The sequence below is a fragment of the Talpa europaea genome (assembly GCF_964194135.1).
Source record: "Talpa europaea genome assembly, chromosome: 6".
NCBI classification, from domain to species: Eukaryota; Metazoa; Chordata; class Mammalia; order Eulipotyphla; family Talpidae; genus Talpa; species Talpa europaea.
Window position 1 is genome coordinate 81071209 of NC_140072.1, and position 22186 is coordinate 81093394.

The 22186-nt window shown below is 41.6% G+C and overlaps 1 protein-coding gene across 1 annotated transcript in view; it reads right to left on the minus strand.

Annotated features, from left to right (window-relative positions):
- Nucleotides 1–1565: 1565 nt before the first annotated feature.
- The window catches only part of LOC311172285 (guanylate cyclase soluble subunit beta-2-like), a 32944-nt gene continuing 12323 nt past the window's right edge, over nt 1566–22186 (minus strand). Inside the window, exons 3-12 of the mRNA XM_084235582.1 lie at nt 19303–19402; nt 18250–18446; nt 17109–17220; nt 15871–15974; nt 13968–14184; nt 10154–10474; nt 9322–9470; nt 8616–8762; nt 2937–3091; nt 1566–1785 (exon numbers count right to left, since the gene is read on the minus strand). Of these exons, the coding sequence (XP_084091708.1) occupies nt 1569–1785; nt 2937–3091; nt 8616–8762; nt 9322–9470; nt 10154–10474; nt 13968–14184; nt 15871–15974; nt 17109–17220; nt 18250–18446; nt 19303–19402 (1719 nt within the window). The 3' untranslated portion in view covers nt 1566–1568. The remainder of the gene's footprint in view (nt 1786–2936; nt 3092–8615; nt 8763–9321; nt 9471–10153; nt 10475–13967; nt 14185–15870; nt 15975–17108; nt 17221–18249; nt 18447–19302; nt 19403–22186) is intronic.

The window sequence follows — 22186 nt, forward strand, 5'->3', positions numbered from 1 at the left end:
GGAGAAAGGAGGATGAAGAGCCCCCCAGGGCCTGCGCTCCTGTCTTCCCACCTGGTGAGTGGGTGGCTCTCAGCTCCACCGCACGGGAGGGCAGGCACGGGAGGGCAGGCAAGGAGGGCAGGCTCGTCTCCCCCTGCGCGGCTGCGGTGGAGCCCTGGCTTATACTGCTCACTGCGCGGGGTGAGTCACTGGAAGTTCATGGCAGTCTCCCTCCCAAGCCTCCCCAGTCACTGAAGAGTGTGTCCCATGGGGATGACCTGATGGGAGAGGTTAATTCGGGAAGAGCACAGGCATGCAGGTAGCGTTTCTCTCCCCCTCTTTTATTTGGTCTTGCTGTGTCGGAGAAAGTTCCTCTGCACCCAGAGGTCAGTGGGGTCTTGTTCTCAAGCCACTTAGACACTCAGAGAGGAGAGCCGCCAGCAGGGGGGCATCCCTGGGAGGTCCTGGCCTTCATCTTCCTGCTCCAACAGCCAACACTGTGCTCCGGTGGAGATGGGAGGGGAGGCTGGACAGAAAGTCACCCCTTCCCCCAAGGACAGTCGAGCTCATGGCATGAGCCCCTGGACTGATGGGGACAAAAGCCTGGGAAACCTAGTGAAGCCAGAAAGGACGGAAATCTCCTCTCTGAGTTCGGCATCTGGGGTCCTGCTGTTCCTCTGAAAGGACAGAGCTAACCAGGCTGGGGACCAGCAGAAGGGGGCCTGTCCTCTGCAGTAAGCATGTCTCAGGGAGCCCCACCAAAGGGATGCTTTTCCTAATCTGCACAGATGTTCTGGGTCTGGGAGGGGCTATCCCCTCCCCCCTCTTCACACCCTTTCTTCCCCTTCTTTCTCAGGGTCCAGGTTGAGACTTTAATGGAGCAACCCTTACTCATTCTATCCTCAGTGGTTTGTTTTTTGTTCTTGTTTTGTCCAGCACAGAAGTGAAAGTGGGGTAGAGCCTTCTGACCCATACCACGTTCCAGATCCTGTTTCCCAAGCTGGGAAGTTTGGGAAAGCCCCTCCAGCGGGCATGGGCAAGAGCAGTGTCTGGTTTGAGCTAGATACACCTTCTATGGGCTGCTAAGGCCTCCAGCTGTGCTTTCCCCTCACAATCGAGTGTCATAAGCACCCTTCCCCTTTACTTTTTCTATTTCTGAAAACAGAAAAGAAAAGAAAAAAAAAATGTTTGTTTATCTCTCCCCAGCAATCCTCTGCACTCTGGGGGGGGGGGGGGGGGGGGGGAGGCGGGCATACTGGTAAGAGAATGGAGTGATGTCAGTGGGCATGGTCAGGGCCCAAAAACTCAAAGGATGGTCACTCCTGGTCTTCACTTCCAGTTTTTAATTTAGCTCTTTCTCTCTCAGTTTCTTTATCAGGAGAATGGGACCCAAAACAATCCCTTTTGTGGACAGGGTAGAGCCTTAAAAACGAATATGAGGGACCCTTTATTTGGGTCCATCAGCCCAGTTCAAGCAACAGCTTAGCATCAGGGGTGCAAGAGAAGGGAGTTCAGATCTCCTGAACAGGAGGCAGCAGATGGGTGTGGGGGGTGACACCCGCGCTGACCCAGCCAACCCAAGGACCACACTAAACAAACCTGGATTTGTTAGTGAAAAAAATGTTGGGCACGATTGACAGGACTCCTCCCTCGAGCTTACCCTGGTGACCCAGCGGCGGCCTGCCCATGATCTCGTCCTCTGAGGCTTTCAGGTTCTGGATCAGAAAGTACGTGGTCATTTTTCCTTTACCTTTCACTTCGATTTCACCCCTCTCGATGATCTCAAACCCTTGATTTTCCAGGGCACTGTACAGAATAAAAAAAAAAAAAGGACATCCTGGGTTAAACAGGACCGTGGCCCTGCCATTGCCTCCAGCGTCACACTCCTCGGGCTCCTCCTCACCAGCAGGCAAGTCCTTGTCCTGCAGCAGGGCCCACGCGCAGCTCTCGCCTCATCCTGACTCAGAGTCTTACTCCAATAAAGCTAAGCTGCTGTGGTGCTTTGTAGACTTTGGACATCTGTGCTGTGCTGCTTTTTTTCACTCTCAGTACCCCAGCGTGGGCTAATTCCCACTCTGAAACTCCTTGTTGAAGATTGAGCTGGAATCTCCTTTTCAACAAAGAATTGTCTCACTGGCTCAGGTGCCTAGGGCTAGGCTCCCATCACACACACTGTAATTCCCTTGATGTGAGAGCAAAGTAGTTAAAAAAGTGGTTTGAGCCCAACCTTACCCCCCAGTCATATTCAGGCTTTTTCCTTCCTCGTTGCTTTTGAACTAAGGCACGATATTAAGGTTTTTTGCCTGATTTTTCCCTCATTTGTAGAAAAGAAGAATAATACATCTTCATGGAGTTGTTGCAACAGTAAATGAACTAACATATGTAAAAGAACTTAAAATAGAATCATAGGGTCTTGGAAGGTGTTAAGAAACCATAAGTATTGTTTTGCGCAGATCTTTATCATTGTACTTTATCATTGTGCTGTCACGCTTTTAAAATATATTTCTTTCTTCTTCCACTAGACAAAAAGGGTCAGCAAACTTTCCTTTGTAAAAGATCAGACAGTATATATTTTAGGCTTTGCAGGCAATGCTGTAACAACTACTCAGCTCTGCTGTTATAGCTTGAAAGCAGTCATAGATAATGTGTCAATAAAGGAGTATGGCTATGTTTAATAAAACTTTATTTACAAAACCAAGCAGCAAATTGGATTTGGCCTTTTGGCTATAATCTGCCAATCCCTGCATTTGACCACACACTTCTTAAGAGTAGAATCTATCTTATAGCTGAAGCTCAACAATATTTATCATCTGACATAATGTCTAATCTAAGTCATGTATTATAAGTGAAAAATCACAGGTTTCCTCTACTACCCCCATGCCATGGCTACTAGGCACTCTGGTTCTGGAACGGAGGAACAGAGGAAGGCCAAAATAAATGAATGACTGAATGACTACCTGTAGGCCGTGGGGCTGAGGTGCACTTTGTTGGGAAGGCCATGACTTTCCATCCTAGATGCTGTGTTCACGGTGTCACCAAACAAGCAGTACCTTGGCATCTTGTCCCCCACGACACCTGCTAAGACTGGTCCTGTGTGGATCCCCACTCTGATCTGTGCAGAGAGAACCTCACTTAACAGGGACCATCAGACACTCTTGCTTTTAGATTGAGATATAATATGCATAAGAGAGACAGACCTTTCCATGAGTTTTGACAAGAGCATGTATACGTGGATATCCCTATAGTTGCCATATAAAATAAAAGATAAACTAATTCATTACCTTGCAAAATTATCTCGTGCCCTCTTCCAGTTACATGTTATTCCTCCCTGCAGAGGCAACTGGCTTTTTATTTCTTCTAACAAAGATGAATTTGCTTCCTGTAGAACTTCATGTAAATGGAAGTATATAGTATATTCTATTTGGCATCATGCTTCATTTGTCCAAATTAATGTTTGTGAGATTTGTCCATATTGTTGTACGTGTCAGTCACTCATTCTTTTATTCCAGAATACTATTCTATTTCAAAATATATCACTATTTATCTAGGCTTCTTCATAAACATGTAGGTCGATTCCACTTTAGAGCTGTTAGGAACATTTTTACATTTATTTTTGTGAACATATATTTTCATTTTTTTCAAGTAAATACCCAGAATTGGAATTCATGGATTACAAGGCAGATGTATACTTAACATCAAAAAGATAAAAGTAAAAAATCCCTTGCCCAATAATTCTCCAAAGTCTTTGTACTATTTTAGAGTCTATCAGCAACGTGACATTTTGATTTGCTCCACGTGTTCACTGCATTTGGTAGGTGTGAAATGGTTGCTCATGGTTGTAACGTGACGGCTATTGCTTCTCGGCCTTTTGGCTAAGATCAAGTGTAGTAACATGACGACTAATGATGTGAGGGCGTTCCATGCCTGTACTGTCCACTCACAGATCTGTTGTGAAAAGTCTGTTTAATTTTTTTTGTTCATTTTAAAAGCTGTTTTTTTTTAATCTTTCATTGTCAATATATGAGAGCATATATACACTTGGCTGTGTGATATATACATATCATAAATATTTTTCCTATTCTGTGGGTTGGTATAGCCTTTTCTTTGGAATGTGGGAATTTTTGATTTTGATGACTGCATTAGTTTGCTGAGGGTATCCTAACAAAATACCACAAAGTCAGTGACTTAAACAACAGAAATTTACTTTCTCACAGTTTTGAAGCCTGGAAGTACAAAATCAAGGGGTTGGGGGCTTTGGTTTTCCAAGGCTTCCTCTTTCCTTAGCTTGCATACCCCTCAATCTTGCACACTCCTCAACATACAAACTTAATGGGGGGCCTCCCCTGGTGGCGCAGCGGTTGAGTGCTGGGCTGCGAGGCTGTTCATTCCCTGGTCGCCGGCAAGGGTCCCACAAAAAACAAAACAATACAAGACAAAACAAACTTAATGGGGAACACAATTTGATCCAAAACAATGACGTTTAGATCTTTTTTCTTTCTTTTATGGTTACTGCTTTTTGTGTCCTAAAATATTTGCCTATCTCAAAACCATGAAGCAAAGCTTTTCTGCTACATTTCCTTTCAAGGAGTTTCATGGTTGCAGCATTTATGTTGAGGCACGTGATTCATATCAAATTAATTTTTATATAGGGAATGAAGTAGGATTGGGATACATTTTTCTTTTCGTATGGATATTCAATTGGAACAAAACCATTTCTTTATAAGTGGATATGGTCAAAAATCAGTTGGCCTTAAATGTATCTTTTATTTCTGGACATTCTATACTGATTTAGTGATCTATTTTTTCTTTCCTTCTGCCATTTCTGTTGTTTTTACTACTGTGACCTTAGAATGACTTGAAATTAGATAATGAAAGTTCTCCAATTTTGTTATTTTCCAAGATTTAAATAATCTGTTTTTATTCCATTTCCCAATTTTTTGGTCCTTAGTATATGGAAATTCAACAAATTTTTGGGTATTGTCCTGTATACTGTGAGGTGGTAAGCCCACTTTTTAGATATATAGTTTGTATAAGGATTTTTAGGTGTGTCATTATTTGGTCTATGAATAGTGATCACTTAACTGCTTCCTTTTCAATTTATGCTTTATATTTCTTTTTCTTGCATGTTTGACTAGGGTTTTGGGTGTACCTAAAGAGAAATGCTTGTTTTGTATCTATTTTGTATGGGTTTATGAAGCTCTCACAGATATAGGGATGGATATCCTTGATCAATATTAAAACAATTTCAACAATCACCCCTTCAAATATTTCTTCTGACCCATTCTAACACTATTCTTTTAGGACTCTAGTTCTAGATACAGTAGTCTATTTGATATAGACTACACCCCTAGGATGCACTGTTTTCTTCTTTATATTTCATTTCTTTTCTATTCAATTTCTATTGCTCTGTCTTCAGAATCCCTAATCATTTCCTCTCCTGTGTCTAGTCTCTGTTAAGCTCATGAAATGAAATTTTATTTCTGTTATCATTTTCATTTCCATTGGATGGATGGATGGATCCATGAATGGATGAATGGCTAGATAATTCCTACCTCTTCAGAACTGTTGTTCCCCTTTTCTATTTGAAACGTTATCATAGTCAGATTTAAGACTCTGTCTGATAACCCACACCCAGGCCGTCCCTGGGCCTATTCCTCCTGTGACTATCCACCACACTGCCATTTTTCTTGTTTCTTCCTGCACCTCACATTTTAAATTACTCAAAAATATGTCCCATATTGTGTGCGAAAGTATGATAGAGACTGAAGTAGATGATATTTCCTCCTCAGAAAAATTTATACCACTCCTGGCAAATGGCTGGAGTGGAGACTGGGTGGATTTAATCTGTGTTTGATTTGGATCTGGGTCTCTCAGTGTCAGTGTTAGCATCTAAGCAGCACTAGTTCCAGATATCATGAAGGTGGGATGAGGACTTCCTTACCAGTAAGGCTGGTAAGGAAGAGAGCCTCCTGATTTCAGTCAAGTCACTAATTTTCTGACTAATGGGAGATATCTGCTTTATAGCCTAATAGTGATATTTGGGGGCATTTCCCATATCTTCAGCCCCACCTTGGCTCTCTGTACCTTAGGAGATTTTTCTCTACCATTCTTCTCTGCCTCAAGACTTCAATGGTTATCATGGTACCCTTGGTGAAGACCAAACCTGCCTCAGAGGGAGCCTCCTAAAGGCAGTGCTTTGCATTTTTGAAAGGTTCTACATACTTCAGAGAATGGGGAGCTCTCTCAGCTTTCCTCCCTTACCTCTAGACTTTGAATAATCCATGAACTTCATGAAGTACTGTGGAAGGAGTTGCTAAATGAGTACAGATCTGTGGTTAGGATTTCTCAAAGACAGGATCTATAGGATCCTGTCATTCCAGCCCCCATGTGGCCATTAAAAGTTCACTAATTTTTTTCTTTTTCCTTCTGACTTATTTCACTGAGCATAATCCCTTCAAGCTCCATCCATGTATCGGATGGTTTCACTTGTAGGAGGAATATAGGGGAACCAAATAAGGGATCAGAAGAAAATAAAACAATAAATTAAAAAAAAAAATAACTGGCAACTACAAATCAGAGACATCCTGCAGTGGAGGGAGAGAGAGAGGGATCAAAACAGAGAAGGGAAGAGCACAAGGGAGTATGGTGATGGTGCACGGGTGAATTGGTGGTGGGAATTCTATAGGGACTACACTAGAAAGGAGAAAGCAAACATTGTACAAAAATGAACAATGATGTAAAATATATACAGATAAATAAATTAAATTATATAAAAAAATAAAAGTTCACTAAAATTTAGACTGTTCTATTCTTACCCTCACCTCGATGGATTATTTCTCTACTTGGGATGAATATAATTATGGGTATGCTCCTTGAAAAATCTTGTCACTTTTTAAAATTCATTTCATCTATATTTCTTTGCTCTCTGGTGGGTTTAAAAAAAAAACCACTAGTGTGGGAACAGCATTCTCTTGCAACTTCTATATCCTAGAGAGATTTAGTTGTCTTTTCATGCTGGATCTTCTTCTCCCTGAAATAACACTATAAATTCCTCTAGGAAAAGGAGCCTGTAACATATTTCTCTTAATCCTTGAAAGCAGTTAGTGAGACTGTCTCATGCATAATAATATCACAGTGTATGTATACCAAGGAGTGTATAAATGAAATAATCAAGAATCTCAAAGAGTACTAATTTTAAAACTGTAGACAGGGCAGCATAATTCTCTTAAGAATGAAAATGTTTTCAGTCATTTTCCCTACTTCCTTAAATAAATCTACACAGTATACTGTTTCTGGTAGATGTATGATGCTGCTAAATACATCGCTATTCTTAGACTTGAAAGTATCTTTTCCTGTTTTCTTCTTGGTAAGTCCACCATAAGAGTTCCCAGGAATTCATCGTTTAATTTCTTTCTTGTCGGTATAGAATTTTTTCCCTCTATGTTGCTATGTCTCTTCCGTATTCTCACATGTACACACATACTTTTTATTTACACACAATATAATTTTCAATTTTTTTTTGCAGTGGCGTATATTATAGTCATTGAACTAATACACTTTTCTCTTGCCTAACCCTACCTCTGTTCCTCCATTGCCTCCTACCGTGATTTTTTATTACCTAGTTAGGGTTTTATTCATATCTGTGTACAACAAACCAAGTATTGTAGATATGCCGTTCTTACGATTACGTAGTTAGCTTTTGCTACGAAGACTACAGAGGACATAATAGCCAGGACCTCAGCTCTAACTGTGGTGGTGAGGATGAGGTGAGCATAGCCATTTTCAGAATCTCCTGCATAAGGGTTATAATTTGGAAAACCACATTCCATCTTACAATTGACTTTATTTATTTTTAGTTGGTTTTTTAGTTTATTTCGAGTATGTGACTGACAGGAGCAGGGCAGGCTTCTTGATTTTAAGAGGCAGAGACGCTGCCATCTTGGGAGGCTAGGATCTGCTGAGCAGACAAACGAAGACACCTACTCTCAATCTCCAAAATTGTCTGACTTTTATAGTGTGAACAAACTTCTGTACTTGGAAGAGCAGCTTCCTGTGAGAAAGGCGAGCAGATGTCCCACTAATAGCCATGCTGGAAGGAATGCTATGCTGAATATCTTATGGCACCATGGTGTCTAGCCTGCTGGCTGGCAGCATTTTCACACCTCAGCCTGAGTTCTGAACCTGTCAGACGGCATGTTGGATATACAATTTCCTTAAGCGATGAAAAGTTAGCTATTTAGTAAGCCCGAACCACTTGTTGAAATGACTGAACAAGAAAACAGGAATTATAAATGAGCTGACTTCCAAGGTGGATTGAGTCCCACAAACTAACTAAAGAGACACACTCAGCCCTGTCCCACACTCTGGACAAAGGAAGCATTCACAGAAAGTTCCCAACTCCAAAGCCTCTTCTGAAACTTGAGAGAAGTTGGGACAATGTTATCTTGACTAATATCTCTATTACTTAGCAACATATGCAAGAGAAGAGAAAGAAAATTGCAAATTACCCATTGCTATTAATATTATTATAACAGCAATATTAATATAACAGCAATCACCTGAGGGACTGATAAAAAGAATTTTACTTATTTGTGTGAGATGATTGGTATTAAGCCAAGTGTGCCATTGATGTCTACCTGGATGGGTTCTCCAGTAACAGGATTCATCACTTCTTTTGCAGAAAGTCTCATCCCCAAGGCAAAGTTAGCCACTCTTTGAGCATGACTTCCAATGGGCACTGGGACGCCCCCTACCACCATATAAGCGTCTCCTATTGTTTCCACCTGGGAGGGAAGAAAAAAAGGTATTCAGGGGGGGATTTTGAATACTAACTTACTAAATATATCACCCTAAATATATTTTTAATTTTCCACCTATTGACAGAAGAACCATATTAAAGCTGATGATTATTTGTTAGTGGTGTATGAAGCATGAGGGAGGAGACAACAAGAAAAAAGTCTCAAGGTCTCAAGGACCAACCATAAGAGGGCCAAAGGTCTTCGTGCTTTTGGAGGAAATAAATCCTAGAGAAGATGAAGGTCCCTGGCATAGTCATATGATGCTGTATATTAGATATATATTTCCTAGATTAGACTGAGAAATTTAAGGAGTAGGAGAATTATTCTCTGGGTAAACTGTCTGCTTCTCAAAGACATCTTAGCACTGGGTATTATAAAATAATTGCTAAAATACTTCCAATTCCCTTTTAGCTCTTCCTCCATACCCCAATCCTACCCATATCAATTCACACACAGTGAAGAGAGAGGCAAGAAAGCCCCACGGCAAGCAACTGCCTGCCTGAGCACACTGAAACAGACATGCACCAGATACACAGACACTTACTTTGTAGACATCATGGACACTGGTTAATCTGTCAAACTTGGAATACATAGAATTTAGCATATCCACTATCTGGATAGGTTCGCAGGCAGCACAGATGTTAGTAAATGTCACCACGTCACTGAAAAGGATTGTGCAGGTTTTAAATTCTCCTGCAACATAAACCAGGTGTCAGTGATAGCCAAGAAGATAGAGTAATAATTCTGTGAATTCTGGATTCAAGTGCTTTCCAGCCCCTTCTCCCTATTAATTCATTCTGTGGCCACACGATTGCGATTGGCTTTGGGTCCCCACGGCCCAGGACAGCACTCCGGCAGGAGTAAGTTCACCACGCAGTCTGGTAAGTGAACACATGCCTGTGATAAATGGAAGGTGAGTGAGGAATGAACATGGCATCCTTCCCTCCAGAAAGAGCTGGCCCTCCCTGACGGTCCTTAGAGGCACTCCATGATTTCATTAAAGTGGGAATGTAACTCTTCGATTTATAGTGAAGAACTCTATTCATGGTCCCTGAGCAAAGAAGCCAATCTTAGGACACAGCTTTAAATCCTTAGAAAATATAACACATGTCCTTATAGTTAACATAGCACGTGTGTGTGTAGACAGGCATTTTAATTTAACCCATATTTCACTCCTATATATTTTTACTATTCTCAACGCAGAGAGAAAAAAACTGAGGATATGCAACTTAAGTAATTAACCAAAAATCATGTTGCTAACAAATAATGGAGCCAAAATTCAAACTTGGGTCTATCTGGTTTCAGAGTCTGTGCCTCAATCCATGCAGGCTCGCTGTTTCTTGCGCAGACACCGCAAGGGGCAGGGACTGCCTTACCTGCCGCGACCTTTTTGCCCTCCTTTAACTGGTTGGCCACGTGTTCAGGCAGCATGGCATAAAGCAAGGTCTCTGTTTTCTTCTTTTCTATGGCTAAGTGCTTGGAGAGGATACGCAGCTCCTCCTTCTTCCTCTCAAGCTGGTTGGACAGCTCGATCTCAGCCAACCGCTGCTGGTTTAAGAGGATGAGATCCCGCGTGGTATCATGGGGGGCGATATCAGAAAGATGCATCCTCCGTTCCTCCAGCTCTTGCAGGCTGCGGAGCTTTGGGGAGCACATGTATATCATGCACCGCATGGACTCCATCCAGATCATCTGGCCTTCCCAGCGCAGAGAGAAAGAGCACAAAATAGCATATCACAGGCAGGTGAGGCTAGTTTGCCAAATCACCCCCTCACCCCTGCCCCGCACACCATGCTTTCTACCCTCTGCGTCTCATTTCTTCCCTTTAAGCTAAATTGCATGGAAGTTACCTATACTTGCTGTCTACACTCACTCATCTCTCCCTTTTTCCACACCAGCTCTTTCCATGGCTGCTTTTCTTCCTTTGAGGGGGCTGCCATCCACCACCTTGAAGCTACCCACTCCAACACCAGTCCATCAGTGTTTTCCTTGCTCAGACCTTCTGCTGTTGGTGCTAAGCAAACCCTCCTCCCTGAAACGTCACTTTTGGGGACTCCCCTGACACTGCTTTCTCTCTGAGATCCTCCCTACTTCTTTCTTTTTTTTCTTTAGGTTTGGTGGTTTATTTTTTGCTTCTTTCTTAAATATGGTGTCTTGTATTCTTCTCTTTTGCATCTCACAATTGCATCCTACCATGCTGCCAATGAAATTGAATTTCCAGAGAAAACTTGGTTCTTGAACTCAAGGTGCACATCTTAAAAATAGGTATGCTTATTAGCCTATTATAAAAGCAGGACACATTCGTTGCAGAAAATTTAAAAAGTGGAATAAATAATAAAAATCACCCAAAATCATACTGCACTGATAATTATCCCCAAATGTGGTTATCTGGTGTCTCCCTTTTGTAGTCTGAAATTTTCACTTAAAATACACAATGGATATTTTCCCATACCATTAATATAGAAATTGCATCACTTTTCCCCTCGTTGCTTTGATTATACTCTATTTTATTTAAACAAGAAACCAGAATTGATCATGTCTGTTTTATCATTACTTAAGCAATGCTGAATTTGACAAACTTGAGATGTCATGTATATAATCAAGGTTATTTTGTTAAAGGATATATTTTTATACAAGAATTACTTTAACAAAGGATATACTCATTTTCAAAGCTTTGGATACATATTGACACATTGCCTTCTAAGTGACAATTTACATTCCTATCAATGTTGATATTTTTAAATTACCAATTATTTGTTACACTGATGTCTGCAACTGAACTCACCTTCAGTCCCCTCTGAAAATCTTCCATTTCTTTGCTAACTCTTTTATCACATACATACTTGATCCCTACTATGTGTCAGGCACACTGTTTTAGGCATTAAGGATACAGAAATGAAAAGATAAACACATGCAATTTGCAGCAACATGGATGGAGCTGGAAGGGATCATGCTCAGCGAAATTAGCCAGATGGTCTCACTCATAGCAGGAATCTAGAAAACTTAAATAAGGGACCAGGAAAAAGAATAACTATAAGAAAGAAAATATCAAAATCAACAAATAACTATGAACAAGAGACTCTCTATGGAGGGTGGGGGCGGGGAAAGGAGGGCTTAGGGTCAAAATAAGGGGGTTGTAATTGTATGGGGAATATAAAAATAAAATTTAAATTAAAAAAAAGGATACAGAAATGACTCAAACTGACAAAAGTTCCTGCACTCAAGGAATTTACATCATGCATTTTTTTCAGTGAATCAAACCTCATCAACAAGCAAGAAAACTATTAATTATCCTAAATATTATTCTCTTTTTCAACCCCTACACCCAGTCACCAATTTCTGCCTTAATTACCTTGTGAGTCTCCTACCTGATCACTACCCCTACCCTTCAAATCCTCTCATCTGCTCCTCAGTGGCAACCTCCATCAGGTCTCCCAGACTTCCTTTTCACTACACTCTGCCCATCCTTCACACACCTCTAGACTGATCATTCTCAACAACAACTATGATCATGGTGGGCATTTAAAAATATATCCAAGTGCATGATAGCATTTAAGACCTCATATTGGCAGTCTTCGCTCCCAACACTCCACTCTACCACTCACTTGGGATTCTGTGAACATTTTGTTTTCCTCTCAAAGAGCTCCACAACTCAGCCTGTGCTTTTGCCTGGGATATCTAATAGTCAATCTAGTCGAAAGATGCTTCAAAATATGCAAAAAATAAACTCAAATAACTCTAAGAGTGAAAGCTATAAGACTCTTAGAAGAAAACATTAAAAAAGGCTTCATGACACTTTACTTGGAAATGATTTCTTGACCGGGATTAGGCAACAGAAGGCAAAACAAAGAGACTACATAAAAAATAGAAAATATCTGTGCACCAAAGAACACAGTCGACAGAGTGAAAAGCAATTCTGTATCTGATATATATGAGGAACTCCTTCACTCAACAACAAAGAAACAGTGGGCAAAGGACTTGAATAGCTATTTCTCAAATATATATATACAAATAGCCAATAAGCACCATCACTAGTAATTAGAAACATGCAAGTCAAAACCACCGTGAGATATTATTTCTGACCCACTAGGATATTTCTCTTTAAGAACAAATGCTAATAACAGTAGAGGATAACAAGTATTCATAAGGATGTAGAAGAATCAGAATATTTGGCATTACTGATGGAATATAAAATGGTGCAGCAGCCATGGGAAGCAGTACAGTGGTTTCTCAATAGACTTAAAAATAGAATTATATAATCCGGCAAGTCTGTTAAATATTTTTGAATATATACCAAAAGGGATATATACCAAACTAGGGGTATAAAGAGATAGTCATAGCAGTATTATTCACAAAAGTCAAAAAGTATAAGCAATCAAGTGCCCATCAACAGGTGGGTGGATAAGAAACACGTGATCCATATATACACACACTATAATTAAACTAATAATAATAATAATGATTCAGCCTTAAGAAACAAAGAAATTCTGACATAAACTAGAACATGGATGAAATTTGCAGAGAAATAAGTGAAATAAGAGTCAAAAAGGGCGAATATTGTATGATTCCACTAATAAAAGTTACCTAAGTAGTCAAATTTATAAAGACAGAAAGCAGAATGGCTATGACCACTGGAGTAGGGGGTGAAGACTGTGTTAAAGTGTACAGTGTTTCAGCTTTGTAAGATGTAAAAAGTTCTGGAGCAGGACTGTAGTAATTGTTGATGGTTGGATAATAAACATTAAGTATATTAATGTATTTAATACCATGGAATTATGCACTAAAAATGGTAAATTTTATGTTATAGAAATGTTATCACAACTGAAAATAAAAACCCACTAAAATGAGTGCTCTGTTACCAGGAGGGTGGATAATCAGACTGCTAAATAAAGGACAGATGTGAAATTAATACTAATAGCACCACATGCATCCTGGACCTTTTGGTTACAGACACCAGAATTTTATAAAAATATAATTAGAGTCCATAAATTTATGTTTAGACCCAATATGGTTGAAGAAATAAAATGCATTGTTTATAGATCAAGTCAAGTTGAAATGTCAGAAGAAAACAACTGTTCTCAGTGTAGGCTTTGTCTCACTTTTTAACCCAACTAGTTTGAGGAAACTGAAAGAGTTTGCCCCTTCCCTTCCTGACCATTCCCCCAAACTGAGGATGGAGTGAGTTACTACCTCGGAGTTTGAGTGTGGGCTGACTCCTCCACACCTCGGGCATCATTTCTCTTCGTGCCTTCAGGACAAACTGACTGTTGATAAATTTGCAGATGCTGAAAATATTGAAGGTAACTTGGGGATGAATGATGGAGAAATACTCATCTAATCGAATCTTCTGGGTTTGGAGTCCTGGAACATACTTCTGAATATTCACTCCAGCTTGCTTGACCCTAAGCTAGTCACAGAGCATAGATGTAAGATGGGGGACAGAAAGCAACCTCCATGATAAACTTCCCTTCAAACATCATTCTGGCCAGGATTTGTGAATCACTAGGAGGAAAGTGGTGGGATAAACACCATGGAAGTAATCAATTAAAAAAAAAATCAATCTGCAGCAAATCTCTGTAAGAGAAGAATAGTTTGGACATGCTCAAAAGCATATCTCCAACTAGCAAGAAACAGAGATTAAAGCTGTGAAACAGGTTCTGTGAAACAGCTCGCTTTCTCTCTCCCCCCCCCACCCCGCTCCCTACCCCCCTCCCCAGGCAAATTCTGTAATCCAGTCCATCATGAAGGGTTGGGAAGATACCTTTCACAGTATCTCCAGGGAACATACAGAAGGAAGAAGAAAAAATGAATATTCTTTATGTAAAGTGTCCAATGTCAGTCCAGGCTACTCACTAATACTTTTTTTTTTTTAATAGAGGCATGTTTTTATTTATTTATTTATTTGTTTGTTTTGTTTGTTTTTGTTTATACATGCACTGGATACAGTCAGAAGTGCAGGAGGGTGAGAGAATTCACCAGAGCCAGAGCGGGGAGCAGAACAGGCAGAAGGACCAAGGTACACTGCTGAGGGGAGCAGCGGGCGGCAGGAGAGGTCTGCGCGCCATGTGGGACCCTCCTCCGGTGGCCGGGAGCAGCCGGGGATCGAACCGGCGCCGCAGAGGCCGCGGGCAGCTTCGCAACCCAGCGCTCAACCGCTGCACCACCGGGGAGGCCCTACTCACTAATACTTAAATTCACTAACCACGGGCACTCTGGCAGACTCAAAAAATCAACCTAATCAAAAATGAAGGGAGTTTTTAATTAATCAGTGTTTGAAATATTAGTAGAAGCAGGAATAATATCATTGTAGCTCTGGAGAAAAGTCTGCATTATTCTCCACTTGTTTTTTATAGGAGTGTTTGATTTCCTTGATTAGATGAATTGTTTGCAAGCAGCGCTAGGACCTCAAATGAGTAAATTTCATTGAATCTGTATCCAGTAGTTGACAGGTAGGTGGAAATCATGTCTGTGCCTTCAAATAAATATCAGAGAAAATTCCAGTAACTGAAGGTATTTTAACTGACATTTTGGACGAAATTTATTTTGCTTAATGACGCTTTATATGAGTTTATTAGCAAGTCACTTAACACATATCTTATCCAGAAAACTAGTAATGACCAGGTTGAAGTGATCACTGTCACAGTGCCCACAGAAGAGTAGCATGAGCTGACACAGACCTCTGCCCTACCTTCAAGGGGCAGAAAGTAGAGCGTGGTGAGAAAGGCATCCATGGGGACCACAAGGATAGGGGGAGGCATGTTTAGAACCCTCCCCCCATGGGTACTGAGTGTGTTCTTTTGTTTCTTGATGTAATGATTTAATGTCACTCCTTTTTCTCTACTAGCAAAATGCCTCAGGCACCACTAATTTGAGCCCCTTGGTGCTGCCTTCTTCCATGTCTATGAAGAAGATCCTGCATTTTGGTATCTGGGAGATGTCTCAATGGAAAGGAAGTCCAAGCTCCTGCCAGGCTAAATCCTACGCCCAAACTCTGGGGGATCCTCAGGAACTTGACCATTCCACCGGCCTTAAAATCTGACTATATAGCATACTCCCCTCCCCAAGTCGAGCTACAGAGGGAAGAACTGCTTACTGATTCATCAAACACAATGTGGAAAGGAAAAGCATTGCAGAATGTCTTCTCTTCAATCCAGAGCTGCTCAGGATAAATCGGCGTGAAGGTGTTCATGAGATGCCCTGGATGTAGAGAAAGAGAGTTCTGTTGGCAGCGGCCAGCAGCGCCAACCTGGCACGGGGCAGAGTTCGGGTTCCCGTCTGAAATGTTTCATGGGCAAAGTGCAGACCTGGCTCTTTATTGCGGGCTCCCTCGGCGTCTCCAGATGGCCACGGCAATTCTTTTTCAAAATTATAACAAACAGAAAACTTGCTACCAGGTTGAGAAGCCCTTCTGCCCCCTGCCAAGTTTCTGCCCGCCACTGAAGAGTATCTGGGCCAATTGAGTACGTCTCGCCATGAAAACAGAGTCGCATTGAGCCGGTGACAGCTAGACAATGGGCTAGCAGAGCAGAGCGTGTGCGCCCAGCCCAGCGTCAGGGACATTTGCCATGGAGCTTTTTAGACTGACAGTTTTGGGTGGCACATGAAAATTTAACCAACAGCCCTATTTGGCAGGGGGTAGAAATTCGAAATGGAGCCTTTTTGATATGAAAATCTCCTAAACAAAGGACGTCAATTGCATGTTTGACTCGCTTGCCAAGGGCTTGAGGAACTCAAAATGCATCCCTTTGAGCCAGATGCTTGTCATCATGACCTGAGGGGTGGGAGGAGGAGCCCTCTAGTAGAAGGTCTGGGCCCCTTCCACCCACTCAGGTACCAGGTGCTGATTGCCAGACTGGCTGGGAGCCACAAGGACAGTTAACAGCAGTGCCTGCGCCTTCATTTTTCAAATGGAAGTTGAAGGACCTTGTGCAAGGTCACGAAGCTTTTTAGGGACAGAGCTAGATATCTTCTTTCTATACTCTTGGTTCAGTGTTCTTTTACACAGAGGGTAAAATCCACAGATTTGCAGGCCAGTCTAGAAGACCTGAATCCAGAACAGAAGCTGTGGAAAATCCATTGTTCTCCTTGTTTTCAACACAACCACCAATAGGGACTGCTTCTAATCCACTCTTCAGTGGCTTTCCCTGGTTACAGCACACTTAAATGGGCCAAAGGAAGGCAAGGTAAAGTGTGACACTTTAAAGTGAAAAGCCATGCCTGCCAAATCCATGCTCTGCAGAAATCAGTGACATGATAGTCAGAGAGGACTTTGCCATAGCTGGCCCAAGCAAACTGCTCTGAGAACTGAGGTCAAGGGGACTTTCCACTCACCTTTCCCAAACATGACTATACTTCTCACAATTTCCCAGTGGGGTTTCTTCACAGGACAAACAGAGACACTCAAATATTTCTCCTTCATTCTCAGGAAAGCTGCGTCCAGGGCCTATAGATGGCAGGAAGAGAAGTAGCCCTGTCTGGTCATGTGACTGGCCTTGTGTCTGGTCATGTGATCGACTTGATCATGTGGCTGAAATGAACAAGCCTGTTTGCCATGACTGGGGCCAGAGGAATGATGAGCGCTTACAGGTCAATCCTGGTGAGACTTTGGATGTCCCAAGACTTTCACCTAAGGGCTCCTCATGACATTCCTCTACCAGAGGCCGCAAGAACTTTACACAAAATATCAAGAGAGGACTGGGAGGAAAATCAGATATCTACATATCTTCCTGAAGTAGTTGTGAACAGTGAGCAGACTCTAAGGTAGGCTTGAATATTCTAAGGTATAAACATTGATATCACAGGAGTCACAGCCTTACCTGGATATTTGTGCAAGCCCTGTGAACCAAAGAGCTGTGCCGCTAGCCTGTGAGGTACCTGCACAGACAGGTCACTCTACGAGATGTAACAGGGCAGCCAGCCACAGGATCATGTGTTGACTCCAGATTCCTAACAGGTCTCAGAGGCAGAAGTGGGCATCAGGACCATGAAAGGTCAATTTATTTTAGGATTCCAAAATAGGCCAAATTCAAGCCCTTTTTATTGGCACTGCTATAAGTGAAAGTGTTCCAGGCTAAGGTACATCCCTCAAAGCCTCATATTATCCAGGTTGCCTTAACCCACTGGTTCTCAACCAGGAGTGATCTTGTTCTCACTCCCACCCTGGGGACACTTTGCAGTGCCTAGAGACATTTTGACTGCCACAACTGGGGCAGGAGGTGGCCACAACTGAGGGGGTGAGGAAGGGTGCTACCTGCATCTGGTGGGTAGATTTATGCAGCTGAACTTACAATGCTCAGGACAGCCCGTCACAACAGAGAATCACCTGGCCCAAAATAGCAATAGTGCTGAGACTGAGAAGCCCTGTTTTGAGTTCATTACTAGAAGGTCAAGCGATGCTATTCTTTGCATTGTCTAAGACAGGTAGCTCCACCAGGAGGAACTCTGCTTTCTGAAGATACAGCCAACCCAGTACCTCTTGGTCTCGCTGGAGGTCCTCCCCATCCTGTAACCTCTGTGGCTTTGCCTTTCTTATCTGCTTGAGAGGTTTCTCCACCACTAGAAACACGACATGCTCCTTTTTGCCTGTCCTCTCCTCCTCCTTGTTCATGTCAAGGATATCCATAGTCACATCAATGTCAAAGAAATCTTTGGCCACAGCCTCAAGGATACCTGCAGCAGAGGGATGCTTAGTGTAAGGGATGGCAGAGGACAGTTGTGTCAGCAACTTAAATTATACGTGGCTGACAAATAGTCCCGGGTTCACCAAGCCCAGGCCCTGCAGCAAAATGGGCAGCATATGACAGATAAAGAAAATGAAAAAAATAACATTACAACAGAGATTTACACAATATGTGACTGGATACTAAATACATCCCTGCCACTCTTATTTCTAGTTAAGCATCTATTAATCTGTTTACTTCAGGAAGTTTATTTCATTAAATGAACTCTAGAGATAATATAAGCAAAACTCAGTTGTGAAAGCATCAAGGGTCATGTTTTAAAAAGAGTTCCTCTAGAAATCTACCCAAGTTACAGTATAAAGCACAGGAAAAGCATATTGGTATGAAGATGCTCATCACAGCACTGCTCAGATGCGAAGGAGCGGCGTTAACTAAATGTCCAACTGCAAAGGACTCGTTAACTGGAATATGTAACACTATTCAGGGGTTGACGATGGAAGTTTTAAGGACTCTATAAAAATGTGGACGGTGCTTTTTTAAAAAAATGTTGAATACAAATCTTTGGCACAAAATAATACATGCAGAATGATCACAACTATGTAAAATCCTGCATAATTTAAACTGTTGAAATAAAAAGGAAAACAACTTCTTTTGGCACTTTGGAAGCCTATTCTTAAGGTTCAAAGACTTTGGAAGTTAATGGTCTAAATGGAAAAGAGTCTAATTTCACAGAAGATGAAGCTGAACATCTTACCTCCAGCTACATGCCTTCTTGGAGAATTTATGGGGAATCCCTGCTCATTCTAGAGACCCCACATCTGATACTGGTGGAAACACCCCCTTACCTGGTACAATGTGGCACAGACCACTTCTATCAGAGTAATAATGGAGAAGCATCCTCCCATCTGCATCTCTCTCCACACGAAACGAGGGTGCATTCATCTCCTAATAAAAAGACACAGCGTGTTGCTCCCAGTGAATACGAGTTGGTTAAATTATACTTTTGAATGTTTATGAAACAACAGTACATATCCACTACATCCCACAAAACTATGCTCCAAACCCCCACTCCAATCACATAAAAATAAAATCTACCATGGTTTTAGCTCTTCTATGTCAGGACTTTTATACTATGCCTGCCCCCTAACCGATTGCATGTGGTAAGAATTATGTCCATTTTAAAGAGGAGGAAATGGAGGCTCAGGTTAAGGTTAGATTCATGGTAAAATAATGTTTTGATCCTCTAATGAGCCTTTCTACTATGCTGTCCTGTTTCTGCTCTCACTCCCAGGAGTGTCTGGCTGTTCCGCCTGGCTTATGACCAAGTAACCTCAGACATCTTCCCTCTCAGAAAAAGCAAGGACTCAGAGGAATTTGCAAGTGGAGATGAGTTCATTTCTTGTTCTGGAAGGATTACGCCATTGTGGTATAAAGTTGCACTTAGGAAAATCAAGATACATCAAATGAGATCATCATAATCTGGGAATAAGTTCTGCCGATCGAGTGGGCATTATCTCAAGGTAGATGGAAGTAGGACGAGGACGAGGACTTTGCTGTGGGGAGTCTCTCAGAGAAGCAATTTTCTCCCTGCTTTGCTTGGTTGGTGGGCATCTCGGCACTCTCACTGACAGCTTTTGGTCTGAGTAAGGGAAGAGACAAAGAGGGTGGGTCCCTTCTGAGATCTTTGCTCTCTTCCATCATGGGGTGAAAATCAAGTTTTTTTTAACCCCAAAATATTTATTTCACATTTCCTAAAGCATACACATAAAGTATGTGTTTGTGTTTACAGCTTAACTGAATCTAAATATATGAGGCAGTGTATATACAAAATATATGATAAAAAGGGAAAATAAATGTTATTTAAAAATTATTTAAAACTCTACATGTGGAGAAAATAACCAGAGCACAGAAGGGCCACAGTGAAAATCAGCACATTGCTGTGACCACTTCAGGGTCCCAGCTCATCCCCAGCCCAGGCTACTTCTGAGGCATACTTCTCATAATCTGTGCTTTTAATTCTTCTGGTCAGTATGTCTTCAGCTTTCTAAATAATATGCTTATACTTTCATTTCTTGATTAAAATAGGGCTTTACAAAAGTGGAGAATCAGGGCAATGGGAATATAATGAAAAGCAGACAATGTATATATACAATGTAATACTATACAGCTATTAAAAAAGATGAACTCTTGTCATTTGCAACAATATGGATGGAAGTGGAGGGAATTATGGTAAGCAAAATAAGCCAGAGGAGAAAGATAAATACTGGATGGTTCCTTCATGTGTGGAATATGAGGAAACAAAATAAAGAGTCAGACAAAACCAAACCAAAACAAACTCTAGAAATCTGACTGTAAAACTGAGGCTGCCACAGCTGGAGAGAAGGCAGAGAGCAAAGCTGGGGGGTGCCCAGGGGACCATGGTGGATGACGGTGGGGGCTTGGGTGCTGGGTGTGGGGTGGTGACATACACTGAATGGGACCCTATATTTCTGAAACATATACTGTGCTGTAAACCAAAGTTACCTTAATGAAAAATTATTGTAATTTCAAAATTGCACCATGTTAAACAGAGAGAAAAAGAAGGAGAAGGAAACTATTATTTAGGAAATTGCTTTTCTGTGCTGATTTCAATATCAGAAATTTTACATGCTATTTCTTTTAATTTGCATATCAACATGAGTGATTTTCCCCCTTTACTCTTTTGTCCGTGTGTCCTATGTCTCAAAAAAATGTTGGGCACATATTAGGCACTCCAGAGAGGGCAAGGAACTGGTCTGGAGTCACAGAGCTAGTATGTCGACAAGTTGGTCTTACAGCAAGCTGAGCCCTCTGCCTCCAGAGCCAGGGCGCCCTCCATTGTCCTCGGGAACCTCACACGACACCAGGACAGGCCCCTCGACTTATCCTACTTGGAACTAATGAAGGTTCCCAAGCTGCTTATTCTTTATTTGAAAAATAAAGAAAAAATACTTTTTTCATATCACATCTACAAGGGTGTATTATGGTCCATGCAGCAATTTAGCATACAAAACCCTTTATTCTCATGACACCCTTCAAGGGTGGTTATGAGCATTAAATATAGAAATGGTGAAAAAGAGTTTGATAAACTACAAAGGGCCATAAAATAAGTATAAACTATTTTATATAACAGTTCTTATGAGATATGTAAATGCTACTTTGCTCTTTTCATCAAGGCATTTTCTTTCCTTAAAAAAAAAAAGAAAAAGGAGTCTAAGAATTTGAATTTCCAATGATCTCTACAAACAAGAAACCAAGAAACAAACTCCAGAAGGACATCACCCAATAGGGAAATTAGTTTCTTAACACTCCAGGCAGCCACCCGCGGGTTAATCAGAGTTGGATGCTTTCCGATTCCAACTCTTGGCCCTGTCGAGTCTTTCCTTCGGATACATGAATAAATGAATCTGGCTGCAGAAGCTATTTATCAGCCCTGTCCAGACCAGGAAACCTGAGGAGAGATTTTGCAAATCCACTGAAACCTGATTGTTCCCGCAGCCTTTGTTCCCATTGTGATTAATCTTCTGGATTTAATTCCAAGCCACACCAACCCCTATCAGAATAAAGCTGGACGTCTCTGGCCTGCCCGCCTTTAATTGTTGTCAGTCAGCTTACAAAAGTGGCCAATAGGTATTCATTTTCCATTGTTTCCCCCAGAACTGCACCGGCCTGGGTAGAGACTGCTACAGGCACTTGCTTCTTCCCAGGAAG